We start from the raw sequence: 17,702 nt of genomic DNA on the forward strand, positions 1-17,702 counted from the left end.
GAGCGCCGCGGAGGAGACATTTTAAAGAAATTGTAAAGGAAAAGTGGATGTGCAGATACTTAAAGGATATGCCTGGGGTAAAGTCCTTTATCTTTTCCTGTGCTCGATTTGATCCTTACTAATTAGTACCAATATTTTAAATGGCAACAAAGGGCTGATGGATGAGGGGAGTAAGAGTGCGTTCAGGAGAATAAATGTACAGATTGAATGAAGGAGATTAAATGTACAGATCTGAACACAGGCTGTGTGCAGATGTAGTCAATACATGAACAAAAGTACATACACACATACAGAAGTATACGTCATAAATGTCTAAGACTGAAGTGGGCTTTCATTTTCTTTCTGATCTCTTCCTTTCTCTGCACATTCCAGTGGTCGTGCCTGCACCTAGTGCATGCTAAGGAGGAAAAGACCTGAATTTAGTCATTGGGTTGTTAGATGAAAACTGGTGGTGGTGGAGGAGGGAAACCACAAGATCTTTAATGGAATTTACAGGATGATACAGAGAACAGAATGATTTTGCCTCTATAATAGAGCAGATTTATGCCTTTCAGGATATTTCCAGTTGACATTTTTCCAACTCAAGGATGGCTTTCCAATGAGCTTGTACCTACTCTGAGAATTCCTTGGTACTGCTTTTCAGCTGTCATCTCGTTCACTAGTAAAATATGAACACAGATTTCTATACCTTTAGGATACAATTGTTAAAATAGCAAAAAAATAAGTGAAGGCAATTTGAACATTTAGAATGAGCGTTGGTATATGTATGGTATGTAGCCAAGCGTGTGAATATGTGTATTTAAGACCATGGCAGCATATGCTCTAAGGGGATGGACCTTGCTAAGAATTTGACCATGGAAACAAGTGAAAATACAATGGGGATTCTCTAAACTGATCATTACCAAAATAATCATATTTCCACACCAAATACACTTTCCTTACTGATTGACTTTGCTTCCATTAAAAAGTTCTCTGATGTCAGTGGTTCTGATATTGGGGGAAAAAAAAGAAGAATATCATGTACATATTTTCTCTGAAATAATTAAGCAAGGTCTTTTTCTTACTTCTTCACCTACCATTTTGCTCCTTTTTCAGCAGCTCCGTAGCCAAAACTGGTAAGTAACTGCCCACAAAATCTTCAATGGAATTGTGATAGGAATGTGTTTGTGTTCAGGAGTGTAATAACTTATGATAATCAAGGTATATTATCAGGGTTCTGATTATCCCAGGAAAAATTAACTATCCCATTCATATCACTGGGCATTGCATACAGATATTTATCCATTTTCTGTAATCATCTTGAATGATCAAGGTCCTATACTACAGATTTGGATTAATAATGACAGCATGAATGAGAGCAATATACATGGGGAGTCTTCCAGCATCACCATGATAGTGCCTGGGCTTAACAGGATGCTGTGTTATTTTCACAAGACTGATTTAGCTGCCACTTTGTGTCCATATTTCAGAAAAAGAGATGTTCTAAGATTCATTCGCACAAAATCCTAAAATAAACGTGTAACTTCTCTCAAATAAGTAAACTACATTTGATGTAAATGGGCCTTAATTATATCATCTGTATTATATAGAAGAAGGACAAATGCTAGGTCACTCAGCCTTGGGTTTAATTGATTTTGCCTACAAATACATACTTAAGCAAAATATGCGATTTTCATATATATATGTATATATATATATATACAACCCACTCAAAATAAGTAATTCCTCTTCGCCAAAGGGAAGAGAGGGGATAAAATAATAATGATCAACAATATATTTAATTTCCTACAATTCTAGCAGAATATCCCAAACTCTTTACAGTCAATGACAGATTAAAATTGCTTGAGAGATTAAAAAACAATTAAAATTGCTATTAAAACATCAAAACAAAAACAAAATAAATAAGCTCCCCAAATCTTTCTCATCTAATCCTCTTGAACATAATTGAAGCTTTCCTTTAGCTACTGGCTTGTAACTGTCCAACAGTCTTAAAAAGATGGCCCATGATAGCACATTTTTCTTAAGCTTTTGTGTCATTCTGCTAAATTGCTAACTCTCCTCCATCCATATGGCTGCAGGCACTAACTTTTATTAAAGTATTTGTGTGGTCTGACCTTGCATATGGAGTTCAGACAGATAATAGGACTGCACGGTGGTCCAACAAAGCCAGGTTTTCACTTCAGAATCTGACAGTTTGGAGCTGCCTTCCACATTTGCTGTTGTACTCATGGAGAACCAGCAGAGCTGGCCAAGCAGTGTGGCAGTGACCAACGTGATACCCAAGTCAGTGTTTCTATCCCATCAGACCATGTCAGTCTATGAAAAGTTGGTGGGCTCCTCCCATGTCTGCACAATTTTGCAAGTAAATATAATTTAAGCCATTATTATTTATTAAATGTTATTTTTGCTATGTTAATAATAAACATTTTTACAGTATTTACATTTTCTCAAGTAGTAAGCGAAGATCACAACTTTGAAATAATATTTTGCTATAATTGAAAATTAGAAGCCCATGTTTCAAAAGCTGTCAAGTTTGGTTTTTTTTTGTTCCTGAACATGTAATGTGTGCGACTCCTTCCTGACTATAGTGCTCAATTCTTTTGTAACTGCTGCTGTAAAGTAATTTATTGGAGAGCATAATTTGGTGGGATTCAGAAGAAATATGCTCAGTGCTAAATAACAAGTTTTCATAGTCCTTTATTACCTCACAATTTCGGGAGCATATCAAAAGAACATTATTTAAATTAATTTTACAGTTGCACTGCATTACCTGATATTCTTAATAGATCATTTTCTAAAAGGGACAGGTGGTTTTGCAGCCAGCAAAGTAAAGATGTCATATTGCCATATATAATTTTTAGAGGCAAAAAAATGTACCACATGGATAATTAGTTTCATTCTCCCACGATTCCACATAAACAGCTCGTGAAAGACTGTTGTGGCAACGTCGCCAAATGTCTCTAGATATATAAATTACACACATATGCCTATTTTTATAAATGAGATTTGGAAATAACGGTAGCAATCATATGGTGGAAATATTTAGCTTATTTCAGAGGTTGTACAAAAATGATTCTTTGTGCTGTATCAATGTCCCATGGCCCCAGCACAACTGTGTCTGTATTTAAATATAAGTATAACCACAATATTATCGTTCCTTTCACCTAAAGCCCAGGATCAGAAACGGAGTTTTTAACTGCTTCCAAATGTTCTGCAGAACATCCAGTTCCTTCCCAAATCTGTTTATATTTTTTTAACACTCATGAAGTGCAGTGTGGCCACTTGGCCCTCCTCTTCTCTCCTCTGTGCAGAAGACCTGGGACAACATTCCCCACTCTCCCCCAAGCCAGGGCTAGCTCCAGGACTGGAGATGGTTCCCTCACTGCAGCTGTGCTGCTCGCAGTGCTGCGCTCTCATCCGGTGGCATCTGGCTGTCCTGCTGTGGGGTGCACTGACAGCTGTGCCCCACTCAGTCTTCCTCGTAACATCTGTAGCAATGACTCATTGGTAAGGTGCTTGTCAATGTTTTGGCATTGTTTACACTCAAATGTTGATCTGTATCATAGAATATGGGCAGAGAAATTGGTTTATGTAATCTGATGAGAGCCACACTGCAAAAATTAAGATGCCATTATTGGCATGTCTTCATGCCTAAATGCTAGAAATCTCCATATATGAGCTGCTGTCACCTTGGAAACGTTCAGAAAAGAAATACCAACTGCCTGAAGAAGCACAGTATGTAGCCATATAGCAAACCGAACTGTCCAGTTCTACCATTTCAAATTGATCATGAGTTGCTACTAAAGTAACTTCACTGAAATGCCTCTAAATTTAATTTCACAGGGAGAGAACAGCAGGATCTTCATTTATACGTGCTCACTTTTGTACCCAAATTCTCAGAGGTGTATCACTGGTGGTCAGTGCCTACAGGATCTAGAACAGCAGCATCACTGATGCCTTTTTTTGTAAATCTCCAGGAGCTGAAAGCTGGAACAGATTCACTGATTTCAAGTTGATAAACTGTGATTTGGGAGATACGAGCTTGTCTGGGGAGGCATCATTTAGCACCTTTAGAGGAAGTGCAGATATCTCCTCTCTTCTCGCATCTATGTGTGAGAGGAAAATCTAGACTACCTTGCCCTGGTGACAATTATTCACCCGACATAAAATCACAACTGGCAGCGTGGCTAGGAGATGGTGCAGTCAGATATAACGGGTAGCGTGCCCTGAAATGACCGGTGCTGATGGGAAGGGGGCTGTTGTAAAACTTAATAATAATCTTTCACATACTAATTATGAGAGTGTGAGAACAGGCGGGCTTAGAGTTAACAACAGAATCTATTCTAGATCTGCAGAGACATCTATACAGTTAATCACTGAATATTTTTAGCCTATATCTTGTAGCTTTAATCCTGCAAATGTCTGGAGGTAACTTGTTTCATGTAATAGGAATAGATGCCATAAAATCAGCAGTTCATTGTATTTTGTGTAAAGAGGTAAGAATGTCCACACATTGCTAAAGAATGAGGACCTGTAGCACAATTGTAGGAAAGGAATTGGTGGCTGTGATATGTACTGTACATGTTAAATATGTAAATTAAATACTTAAGATTAGCAGCATGTGCTTTCATGTTTAATATAAAAAAAAATGACCTTCTCTTAGCAAGTATAGGAAAACAAAGAAATATTGCCTACAATGGAGTAACATTTTCAATATACCCTAAGTAAATCTGGGAATGCCTCATGTACACAGCAGTGTTTATTCCAACATAGAGCATTGCTCAAGGAACGATGTCCCAGTGTTTCAATAATTTAATCACTCTGAAACTTTGATCAGCTGCACTTCCATAGCATGCCTAGTGCCAAGAGTAATGGGACAAGATTCTGCTTTTCTGTGAATTTAATGGCATAATTCTTTGACTTTGTCCAGATAATATGTGGAATAGAATAGGAAGGAAAGTTAACTAGTTAACACTCGAAAACTAAAATCTGGCAACTGAGTGCCTGGTAGCAAGAACGCAGGTTCAGATGGTTCCTCTGAGGGAGTATTCCAACTGGGGCACATTTTATGAATAGTGGCATTTAGCTTTACTATGCAAATTACTCAAATATCATCTAAACACTTTTCCACTGTGTGTTTTTGTGCATTCGTGTAACGGTTATTGAGGTGTTGCAAGTGTCCTCCAGGTCGGCAGTTTCTGCTGAAGCGAGGGGAAGCGTTGAGAGTGGGAGATTATGATGGGCTGAACGATCACTACGCGTGATTTTTGCTGTAATAACCTTTAATTAGAACTAACGGTGAAACCCTATTGTCCGACTAGGACACGCTTATTCCCGAAAAGACCGAAAACTCGGACGCCGAGGACCCGCCGCCTTCCAGGACCCAACTCCCTCAGGCGCCGTCCCTCCCAGCTGCCACCACCCGCCCAGGCACGCACCACTCCGCGGGGTTGGGGGGGGTCACGGGGCGAGCACCGCCGGACGGCTCCAGCGGCTGCAGGGGGGGCTTCACGGGGGCGCCCCCGCGACGCTCCCCCGCTGTGGTTTGCTCCGTTGCCGGGGCAACGCATCCAACGGGCGCGCAGAGCGGCGGCTCTGAGGGGACGCCCTGAGTGGATGTGGCGGGGCTGTGAGGGGAGGCGAGGACCCGGGACCAAGCAAGTGTTCAAGGACGCTCAGGATAGCTGTTTTTTTGAGCCATTCCTTATGAATTTTAGGTCAACTGGTTGCCTAAGTGGAGAAAGTGTGTTTGGAAGGTGTGTTTTATTACTCAACTGCTTGTTATATAGATATATATAAATGCTTTGGCAGTGTGCTCTATAAGTGATTTGTTGAAGTTAATACCCAAAATGTGTGTTTAGTAGAAAGCCATGTGATGGTTTCCAGTTATTTTGTGTGAATTAAGTACTTACTAAATGCTATTAATTCATCTGGAAACATAGTCATCACTATTGTGAGTTCTTGGAGATATTTGTGTATGTAAATATGGACTCTTGTCTTTGTTAGCCTGTTTTTTAAAGAACCATGAATATTGAAGATAGCAAGTTCAGTGATAATAATGAAGAGGACCAAAAAACTCCTTTACCATTTCTGGAAGAGGAAGAAGACCAGGCTGGTCAGTGCTCTGATGTGAAAGAATGCTGGAGAGGTGAAAATGAGTAATCATATTGATAATATACAAAAAGCCTCAGTTCTAGGAGTGACACGATATTCCAAATAAACGCAATTGTTCCAGTAGTCTTTTTTTTTTTTTCTTCTAGTATTACACTGCATCAGGTGTAACTAGTTCAAATCTAACCTTTTTTTTTTTTTTTTTTTTTTTCCTGTAGTATTAAATTTTCACCTTAACTCTGAAAGGCATTTTTTGTTCAGAGTAATTGATGGTGAAAATCAGTATTTATATGGGTTTGATTCAGCCACGAATACATTAGGATCTAGAGCCACTTGGGGTGCTCTAGACATCTAGCATAGTGGTGGCATAGGTCTTCCACTGATCCTGATCCAACTCTGTGAAGTGGCCGGGTGGATTCAGATATCTAAGCTGACAACAGCTGCCTGTCAATAGGCAACTGATTTCTCTAATTGCGTCCAAAAGTATGTTTATGGATGTTATATCAAGCAAAGTATCTACCATTTTATGGGTTATCATGTGTGGTATAGAGCTGGATACAGATTTTTATGTTAAGAAAGTGTTCTTAGGCTGTTCTTTTTTTCCCCTGTCCTTTTCTTGACTACATAAATATTTAACAGTATATAAATAATACTTATTAAATAAAGCTTAATAAATACTTCTATCTTCAATGCAGATCAGAATAATGAGACGTGGAGCAGGGTGTTAATGTAAGATAAACATAGTAGACTTGGCATTCTCTTGCTTTGGTTTCGAGGTGTACAGTAGCAGTCCTGTGTGGTTGTTTTGTGTTTTCTTTTTTTTTTTTTTTTTGACATATACTACAGTAATGCTATAATACATCATCCCTGGATCTCTACATATTTTGACTTGGCAGCAAATAGACGAGAGCTTTGCATTTTGAAGCTCAAAGTCTCTTTATTAAACTGTTGTTTTGTTTTCTATTAGAATACCAGCTTGAAGAAGAGTTGGCTGATGGTGGTAAGATGTGGAACAAGGTCACTTCTGAAGGAGCTGGAGACAAGTCTGAATCTAGCATGTAAATAATTCATTGTTTTGTTAGCAGCTCTAACAACAGCTTCTTTATAGTGGTAATTTACCTTTTCCAGAGAAGGTTTGGTTAATTCAGCTGTATTTTTTTGTCAAATTAGTCATAGGCAATATGCATTTATCTAACACAGTGGTTGCACTACGTTCATGTGGCTTAATCATCTGCCCTTAAAGGAGCAGTTATTAGCCTGGGTGGTTTTATACCAAGCAATTTACACTTGTAAAACCCAGCCAGTTCTCTGTAATAATATGCTATGTTCGTATCCCTGTAGAACATTAGGAGTTGTTAGAAAAAGAGGATTTTGTCTTATGAAGAATATCAGTGTTGGATTGTAAGTTTCTGAATACATACGGAGTTTTGCACCACTGTGTAAAGTGGATTAGCATAGAACTGGTGAGATGATAGGTTGGTTTTAAAGAAAGTGATAGAGCAGTTTTATTCCTGGTGAAATAAATTTACATGTAACAAAGGTCACGTATGAAAAATAATTCAGTGATTTGAATGTGGCCTTAAGTAGCTGCTGCTTTCTTGACAAAGAAAGATCAAAGCACAGTTTGGCCTACTTTGACAAGACTCTTGATCTCTGCCCTGGAGTGACCTGGCACAGGGTTACAGAGCATGATGAAAAACTGAAATAATGTTTATTAATATATGTATGTGGGAAGTTGCATAGCACATATGCCTACTGCCAGTACATGTTGACAGTGTTGCTGTACTCAACAGAGGAAGTCAAAATATGCCATGATTTTTAAAAATAAACAAACATCAACAAAACAAATAAACAACAACAAAAACCCACTACCTTCAGCCCTTTTCTTTCTGGATGTTTAAGTAGACCAAAATGGTAAGATTACCTCACTTGCAGACTGAAGCATTCTGTACGATGTTCTGAACTAATTTAGAATGTTCCCTTTAAAGTTTAAAACTACCGTTCAGGAAAACTGGAATTTGAAAACCTTAGGTATAATCAAGAGGAACTACAGGCATTTAAAAACAAAGACGTGCAATTAATGCATTAAATGTGCGAGTAAACATTCAACATTAGATACTTAAGTCTGGAAAATCTTGGCTTAAGTGCATGTACTCAAGCTTTTTGTACTGATTACCTTCATTTTTTTTCTTACTATATTGATTATATTTGTATCAGTTTGCTAGAATGAGTAAAACTGAAATAAAGAACCCATGAATGCATAAATGGATGATGCACAAACTTTGCATACCTTTTAAACTTGTCATGTTTTCATTATTCATCATGTCTTTCAATTCAAAGAGAACACTGTTGGAGTGACGTTAATGATATTGGGGCTATGAAGTATGCAGATAGAATTTCCATAGTAGCCTTATACAGGAACCTAAAACAGCTCAACAATGTAGCCAAAGAAAAGGAACTTGTGGTCACAAAAATCAGGTTAGTGTTGAAGCAAACATAAGGCATCAGCATAAATGTGCCATCAAATGCTGGGTTACTTTACCTGTTTTGCATATGGTTATAGTAATAATAATTTACACTTTTCAAAAAAATAAAACATTAATATTGATATTAAAGAAGAGGGGTTTGATCTGGAAGAATTACATGTTAATTCCTCTGCTATGTTTGCACAATTCTGTGGGTTCAACAGTCAGAAACAATAAATGGAAAAATCATTGTAAACGTTTTCTTAACTGTGATGGAAATGTTACATTGGAATTGGTGAAGTTACTCACCTACTTTAAAATAAGCACCTGCTATGAGTGTTTTGCTGTGTAAAGGTCAAAAAACTTTCATTGGCAGCAAATGTATCTGAAGAAGGCTAGTGTAAAAGTGCTGTTTATGCTGTTGTCTTTTTTGGTAATATAGATGAAGTTAGACTAAACTCTTGTTACTCTTCTGGATTTTTAGAGAAAATAATTGAAATTAACAGGGGCTTCTAAAGAACCTCATAAGATGTAAACGTGGGATGGTAGTGGGGAGTTGGGGGGCTTGAAGGAATCCCAGCTGTGATTCTTGACCTTCAAAGAGTTTAATGGGACAGAGCAGAGAACTTGGAAAATGTAAACAATCTGTTTATTTGTTTCAGAGACGAGCTGACTACCTGCCAGCTGCGGATCAAAATGCTAGGAAAGCAGCTGGAGTACATAGACGTTGAAATACAAAAAGAGAAGGAGGCTGGCAATGTGTAGGTAGAGAATATTTCTGGATGCCAAAGACATCCATATAAAATCCAAAATAAAGACATCCGCTGTCTTTATCGGTGTGTAATTGATGAGCTAGTTTCCTTTTTTCACCGTGTCATGTTGTTGAAAACCTGATAGAATATTTAAGCATGTACAATTGAGATACTGATTGGTCAGTGACAAACCCCCAAAGTGTTGCATCTTGTGCTGAGAATGGCAATAGCTTGGAAGGCTGTTGTGATACAAGCTCTGTTGTGTGTGTGTTCAGCCAGCCAGCAGAGCAGTGCGTTCACTCCCAGCTTGGTGAATGCTAATACTGCAGTCACCTTCCAGGTGACTTGATGTTTTCAGCAATAGCTCCTCCTTCTGAAATAAATAGTGGTGCATTAGTTGGGAATCATCAGTCTCTTTGCTTTCAGCTCTAGAGGTAATATTTGGTTAGTTAAATCAGAGTGCCATAAGAGGTGGGGATTTACAAATGGATAGGGAAGAGGTATGTGTTTTGAAGTGGAATCTAGCAACAACTGGTTATTAGATCAGCCTCATTCATTAATCTCAGTTACGTTTATCAGTCTCAATCAATTCTGTTCAGTATAGTCAACCAATACCAGTGTGCTATGTCACTTTGAGAGGTCATGGTTTTCCTTCTGATAGCTATTCCAACCATGGTTTATATGTATGCTATTTTAAAAATTGTTTTATGTTGTGAAATGCACGAATGCCTTTCAGGAGTGGTTCTGCATGCAGGAGTTGTTCTAAAACACTTTTGCTAGGAAGTAGGAGGCAATTTACTGTACTCCTCACATTTGGTTTAAATAGAAAGAAGTGGGTGGCTTGTGTACCGGGAGCCAGTGTATTGTGAACAAACTTTGCAGCTGCATTTTCTGACCTGTGTTATTCTTAAAGTTAGTGTATCAATGAATGACAGAATAAATAAAGGTAGGTTAATTGCCAAAATGGAATGGAACAAAAATAATGACTTGAGTGCTAATGAGACTTCTGTGGTGGGTGCTAGTACTCCCCGTTCAGGGTCTCTCAGACACTCTTAATAAGGAAGACCAACAAGAAAGACTGAAAAGCATTGTATGAGGTTTCTATACTTATGACAGGTCAAATTGTGAGGACTAGATATGCAGGAAAATACCACTTTTTGCATTCTATTATATTTACTAAATTAATAGTGAAGAAAGAAGACCTTGTAAGTTTCTGGCTTCTGAAGCTCAAATGCATCCTCTTTTAATGCTAATGAAAAATACTAGCTGCCATTAGCGTTACTGACACCTAGTACAAAAGTGTGAAGTTAGAGTAGTAACTACAGGTGGAAGATCCATTTCCAGTTTTTATTTTTGGGATGGAGTTTGTTAATATAGTCAGCTCAGTGCCTGTGGATGCTGTACTATCTGTGCACTAATTTTCCTGTGTAGAAAAGTCCAAGGGAGATAAGTGTGTTGCTATACTGCAATTGTAGCCAAAGTATAGGGAGGATTATATTGCCATTTTAAAGGTGAAAGCAGTCATGGTTCTCTAGGTTTGCCTAAACTTAATAATGGTACTTCTTTTATTAGTTTAAGAAATCAGTTAAGAATTAGTTTAGTTGCTTCAAACTACTAGTCGGTGCTTTTTAAAGAAATACTTTTCTGTAAATTTCAACTGATGTGTAATAGTTTAAAGAAAGCTATGCCTTTGAAGGAACAATGGACACTTATACAAAGTCTCTTACTTTGCTTTCTAAATTAGTGGAATTCTAATACATAAATGTCAACTTCAAGCCATTATTTATTGTTGCTGATTTCATTGGGGGAGGGGGGGGGTTCTTTCTTTAATATTCATTAGTTCCATTTTCTTTCTCATTGTTTCTTTTTTTAATGTACCAGTGCAGCCCTGTTCCGCCTACGGGCAGTGCACAGGCGACTGTGCACTGAACTGGAGGATGAGAAGGATTTTGAGTTGAAAATTGCTTTGATGCTGAAAGAAAACATGTAAGTGAAGGAATGAGAAAACAGTGTGATGGGAGTCAATCTTTATTATGCTCTTCATATGGTGTTTAGAGAGAAACTCATGAATCCATTAGAAATTGTTTGTAAATACTAACTTATGTGATTTGAGGTCATGAGGTTCACTGCAAAGCCTTTTAGCTTAAACTGTTTCATTGCTTAGGAAATGGATTCCGTGGCCCATGTCCTGAGTTTGTTTTTCACACATAAAGTATTTATTTATTTATTCACAAATTGTGGCTCTAAACAAGTCCCAGTTTAACTGGAAAATAAAATGGATTAAAGGAGACCAACTTCTGAGGAAGCATAAATACTTCTAATCTATGCTTCTTACTGGTTCTCAAAGAACATAAAGCAAAAGGTAGAAATTGAGAATGATGGAAATGATGTAGTAGTACTTTGTATCTTTATGCTAAGTTGATACTGCCACTTGCAACTGATTGCTCATACATGCTACGTTATTCATTTATATGAGACTTGGTAAAACTGTCTTCCACAGAAGGTAACAGGCAAATGTGTTTGTATTTTTGTACTAGAGGTACAACTACTGATGCAACTACATTGGAGAAGATCATAAGCATGAGCTTATAGGCACATTTAACCAAGTGATTAACAAGACTACAGTACATTCTGCTGCAATGTTGCATAATAGCTTTAAAATGCTTGACTATTTATTGTGAGATTAGTGATAACTATACTAATCTGTTTATATGTATGTGTCATATAAATTCCTGCAAAGCATGGAAGAATAAAAACTTACAACTTGTCCTTGAAGCTATTTCCTCTTGAAAAGGGTGGCAGAGAGAGAGGAGGGGAGCTGTTTCTCTGGTTTTTCTTTTTTTTTTTTTTTTTAATATGTTTTCTGGGTAAATGTGAATGTAAAAGACAGAAGAAGCTTGAACTTTTTTTTTTTTTTTTTGACCAATGTTTTTGATGTCTTTAAAACTAGATATGCTGTTACATGTGAGCCTTAGTCTGAAAGGTACAATTCCCAGGTAAGTAACAGTATGGTTTAAAACATAAAAAATGGATAGATTGTCATGGTCACCATAGAGCCTTAGCTACTCAGTAACCTCAAGTAAGTGAAAGAATGCCAATATTTTGGTGCAAACAGATCACACTTTGTTTTAAAGGCTTGAGATGTGGCGGATAGAAACTGAGCAGGGAAAATATGAAGCCCTCCATAAACAACTTCAAAAAGATGAGGAGGAGCTAGAGACTCAATACCAAGAAAAAGCAGAAGCACGGATTCATAAGGAAAAAATAGCAGCACTGCAAGCAGAAGAAAATCAGCTGTCAAGAAAAAAGTAAGCGCCTACCAGTCAGACTCTGCTTCCTTTCTCTCTTTTACTTTTAGCTAGTTTGTTATTTTTAGGAGTTGAAAAGATTAGTTAATGGAAGTAATAGTGGTATTGTGTTTCTGAGCCAGGTGTTGGCTCTGAAATATTGTTACGAGCAGTAAGAATTAACATAAGAATTGCTCACGGTCTTATAGTTACACAGGTAAAGATTTCTTACATAATCAACTTACTAAAGAAAAAAAAGAATGACTTTTGACTAAGGAAACCAAATTTATTAGACCAGACTAACTGCATATGTCTGCATTATTGTTGGATGCTGGGACCTTCTACATTTGGGATCAAGTTCATTGAAGCCTGGAGAGAAAATGGACAGCAGTTTAGCAATTTGTATGGTTTCTGAAAATGAGACTGTACAGAGGGCAGAAAACAGGCTGACCCCATTTAAGTACATATTGATAGACTCTTCAACATTAAATATCATGATGATGGGATAAAGGTTTCCTTAATCCTGTTTGTTTGCCTGTCTTTTGTAGAAAAGAAGAAGAAGCCCAGAAAGAATGTGAAGAAAGGCATAAAAAAATGCTTGAAGTAGCCAAAAAGAACCGTGAAAAAGCAGTCTCTTTCCTGAGAAAAAGCATGGCAAGGTAATCATTAACTCCTCCTCTCCCCTCCCCTCCATCATTGTTCTTTCTCTGATGTACAACTGTCTACCCTGTAGTCTTTGAGAAGTCAAAATTTTTCTGCTAGACGTGTCCTCTATGTTACGCTTGGGAAGTTTCTTCCCAGCACTGGCACAGTGGCAGCCCTCAAATCTTACATGGCACAAAAGGACGTTTTTGATGAGATGCAGGGGCTTCTGACCACGTGTAGGCATTACAAATTATTTGAAAAACTTTTATATGTGTGTGGGTTATTAACTGTAACAGAATCCCAGGTTTGAAACTTTGCCAGGTGTGAAAGCATTCTGCCTTTCTATTATTACCTCTGAAATGTGGTAACATAGCTGTCTTGCTGTCTGGCAAAATAGATTCATATGGCATTTCTCTGTGTTCCTATTCTCTTATGGAGGATGGCAAATTAAATGTTTCCTTCATAGGTTTTTGTTTATATAATTACTATGATATTAAATTATTTTGCATCTAAATAAACTGTAAGCATTTGTTACTTTAACTTGTATATTAGGACTTAATTGAAAAAGTGATTGAAATAATTGTGCTGTTTTTATGGTAGTTTATTTTTCTTTAAATGACATGTACAAACTCACAGTAATTAAGATAAACAAACTGAACCAAATCAGCTGATCTTTTTTTGCTGAATAACGTATCAAATATATACGTTAGTAATTATTTTCTAGTTTACCATTAAATTAACTTGACTTGATTCATGCTAACATATTTCTAGGTCTTACAGTTTCTAGGGTTTATTTTTAGCGTGGCTACAAATGGTTGGCTTGTATAAAGTTCAATATGTAATTGTTTAGATGTCGATTATATGAGCAACACCTGTTTTCTAGACATATATCATAATGTGAAACGCATTCTTCGTATTCAAAATTTGAGTTGTTGAGCAAAATGGTTGAAAGCCTGTTGGCACTTTTAATTTGAGTGATACTGTATATAGAAGATTCAACTGTTCCACTTTACCCACACCCAGTATCATAGTAAACACAGAGACTTACAGAGAGTATGTTTGGTGGTGATATACACAATTACTATCTGTCAGGTTAAACATTCTAATACTAAAATCTTCCCAGGATTTGAGCCTGAAAGATTTTACTCTGCTTACAGAATTCATGAGGAGAATGCAAAGGAAGAAGTGAAAACTCAGGAGCATATGGAGAGAAGGATACAAGCTGTGCTCTCCCTGAAAAACAGCATAACTTCCAATAGGGTACTGCTGCTGTGGCTTAGATGGGGAATGAGGAAATTAACTTGTTAGACTGTGAGGTTTTAGTGAAAGTAATTCAGTTTTCACTGCAGAGTTGTTATGTGATGATGCCATATCGTAGACCAAATCTCTTTTTAAACAGGAGAATTTAACTATGGGAGTAATGATGTTATTATGGGCAGTATTAGTATTTTGACACTTCTACTTACAGAGTTTATTCTGTGAACAATCTAGCTGCTGTGGTAGGGTAACTTTTTTGAAAATAATGCATACTACAGATCATTCTCTAAACTTGGCCAGAAGTGTGCCCAGTTATTTAGATCCCCAAAGAAATACTTCATATGGAGAAAACAAATGGAAGAAAAACAGTTACTTAAGAATTTAAATAATGTAAATTAAGAATTTTAGAGCTAAGCTACCTCCCTCACATGTTTGTGTTCTGTAGAATCTGAGGGAGTGATCTTAATTTAATGCTGATCTGACAGGAGCTGTAAGGGTAAAAATGTAGCCCTGACCTAGTCAGAGCTTTCTGCATCTCCAGCATATGCGCACTACTGACAGCTTACTTGACTATTGTGTAGATCAAAAAGGAGTAAGTTCTATTTCAGAGAAAGCTATCACAAATTTCTACTTGGAAAAAGGGACCAAATTCTGTTTGATTTTCTTCAATATGTGAATCAAATATGTAACTGTGGTTTATTTGGCTTCATAGGAAAAACTTCAAGCACTCCAGCCTTGGAACAAAGCAATGGCCCTTGAGGCTAAGAAAGAGGAGTTGAAAATGAAGGAGGCCACCTTAGCAGAAGGAGGCAATGTTGCCAAGGAAATTTTTCTCCATAAACGACTGTTACAGCATGAAAGAGAGAAACAGTAAGTATTCATTCTGATACCGCTCTCCCAGTTGCTTACTGATGCTCATGCAGAAACACATTGGATCTCTTAATCAGATTCTGAAAACATGACACACATAGTACTGTCTCAAGAGAGAACTCATTCTTGTACTCTGCATGTGTGATATATGTGTAGCCTGTTTTAAGCAACTTGAAATTTGAGCTTATGTATTATTCAGAGAACCAAAGTTTGGAGCCTGTGTTCTGATTACTGCAAAGGAGATAAACTACCCCAGGAGGGCAATTCAGTGAATCTAAACTGGATGCTTGAAATAACTGTACTTCTGTGTTTCCTGAACACTGTCCATATAAACACTGAGTGGCTTTCTTAGGCTTTTACAGACCAGCTTTGGAAGATTGCACTGTAGTAAGGTCAGAAACGATGTACTCTCCTTCCTGCTTTTTTTGGTCAAAATCGCTCTTCTGCCTTTTAGCACAATTGACAGGAATGTGCTTGTATCTCCTCTGATCTAGTGCAAAGCTTAATAATTTCATTAACTCCATATGAAGATGAATTTGAGCTAAGGTACTAAACAGAGACTAAATAAGGCTTCAGTTTTGATAGCAAAAGTGGTATTATATGCATTCTAAAAATCCTTTTCATAAAACAAGTGGATCAGTTTGTACAGATCTGCAGGAAATATTTAACTCTTCTTAACTTTAATTTTTTGTTTCTTTTCACTTTGCTTGTTTTTTCGCTTTTACTGTTTCCCTTTGCAGGCACAGGGGAGACAAGGTTGTTAGTCTTAATGTTAGCTGTGTTATATGAAGAGGTGAAAGTCTGTATTAGAAGGGATCTTTAGCCTCCATAATATCTGTTGCAGAAAATGGTGTGTTAAGCTGCTGGTATTAAAACAGATTAAATGATCTGCCAAGTGTGTCACGGAAGTATAGTCATACACAGCATTGAATTTCTGTCTTCCAAGCTCAGTATGTATGGCCTTACCTTTTACCCTTCTTTCTCTCTTTATTAAATCCACTGGATTTCAGATAGGCAATTTTCTTTAAACTGCTAATTAAGTTTGGAAAACTTTTTTTTTTCAGTAATGATGACTGATATGTTTGAGAACTCCTCAACTTTTAAAATGTTCTAATTTAATGTTATTAGTAAATAACCATGGTTGGTTTAATGTTTCTTAAAATATTTTATTACAGAGCATTTAGAGAACAGCAAAAGTCAAGAAAAATTGAGATTGTATCTCGAATTTTACAAGAAAAAGCATCTATTTGTAAGCAAAAAAATCGTCAGTCATGTACTAAGGCAAGTAAGAGTGGTGGTAAACTTACGGATTCTTTACCGTGGAGAAGGAAGACGTGGCACTATATTGAGAAGACCTGCGGACATCCAGCTGGAGCAGTATCACAGGTAAGCAAAGGTCTAAGAATAACCATCTTTTTAGTGTTTTTTTTTTTTTTTCCTCTTGTTTTTGTTTTTGTTTTGGTCTGAAAGATAGGAAAGTGAGGTTTTCTTCTGCCTCTGAATAGCACAGGCTACAACCAAATACCAGACAGTAAAGTGCAAGTGGAGGGTAATTTCTCCCATTAGATCTCTCGATGGTTGCTAATCTCTCTTTTCTAGTATTTTTATGAGATAAGCTTCCTGTTTGTTTTTTGCTTTTGTTCTAATTGATTTGTACAATATTAGAGGGAGTACTGGCCTGGAAAGAAACAGTGGTATGAATTGAATCCCCTGATGAAACTAGTGGTCTTCAGGTGTGTTTTAAAAAGGGGGAGAGGGGAGTAGTTGGTGGTGGAAATAGCAAAAAAAAATTGCACAGCTGTTATTCTTGTGCCTGAGGTCTAGTTTCTAGCCTCCTATAGATGTTTGCTACTATAAGATTTTGTTTGAGTTGTGTGCTTTAGGAAGGGATTGACTTAAGTTGTCCTCTTCAGCCCTGAAGGTTTATAGACCAGTCACTTTGTATTAAAAGATGCCATAGGAGGCTGTTAAAGTAATTGTCCTCTAATAATTTTTAATGATATCTTCAAAATTTATTTTCTCTCACAAAAGTTAAGGTGCTCACCAGCTGAGGAACAAGCTTATGGAGAGAGAACTGCTTTTGTAGGAGATGATGTGCTCTGTGAAAGTGTTGAAGATGAGAAAGAGAAGGACAAGACCTTAGTAGAACCAGAGTTCCCTGGACTTTGGAGTCAGGAATATGACTTGCACAAGGTAAAAGTTGTGATATCTTCCCTTAAAAATCAGAAATAAATAGATGTGGATATAGTTAATAGATGTGGATAAGTTAAAGTCTATAAAACTTAGAAATTATTTTTAAAAACATGTTAATGGAT

At 37.1% G+C, this 17,702-nt stretch overlaps 1 protein-coding gene across 1 annotated transcript in view; it reads left to right on the forward strand.

The window, feature by feature from the left end:
* Nucleotides 1-5,625: 5,625 nt before the first annotated feature.
* Nucleotides 5,626-17,702, forward strand: part of CFAP74 (cilia and flagella associated protein 74) — a 41,941-nt gene continuing 29,864 nt past the window's right edge. The window contains exons 1-12 of the mRNA XM_084494794.1: nt 5,626-5,756; nt 6,007-6,148; nt 7,079-7,169; nt 8,452-8,589; nt 9,239-9,337; nt 11,210-11,314; nt 12,463-12,636; nt 13,164-13,274; nt 14,418-14,520; nt 15,230-15,387; nt 16,563-16,773; nt 17,419-17,580. Of these exons, the coding sequence (XP_084350920.1) occupies nt 6,025-6,148; nt 7,079-7,169; nt 8,452-8,589; nt 9,239-9,337; nt 11,210-11,314; nt 12,463-12,636; nt 13,164-13,274; nt 14,418-14,520; nt 15,230-15,387; nt 16,563-16,773; nt 17,419-17,580 (1,476 nt within the window). The 5' untranslated portion in view covers nt 5,626-5,756; nt 6,007-6,024. The remainder of the gene's footprint in view (nt 5,757-6,006; nt 6,149-7,078; nt 7,170-8,451; nt 8,590-9,238; nt 9,338-11,209; nt 11,315-12,462; nt 12,637-13,163; nt 13,275-14,417; nt 14,521-15,229; nt 15,388-16,562; nt 16,774-17,418; nt 17,581-17,702) is intronic.

Source organism: Aythya ferina, assembly GCF_964211825.1.
Source record: "Aythya ferina genome assembly, chromosome: 21".
Lineage (NCBI taxonomy): Eukaryota > Metazoa > Chordata > Aves > Anseriformes > Anatidae > Aythya > Aythya ferina.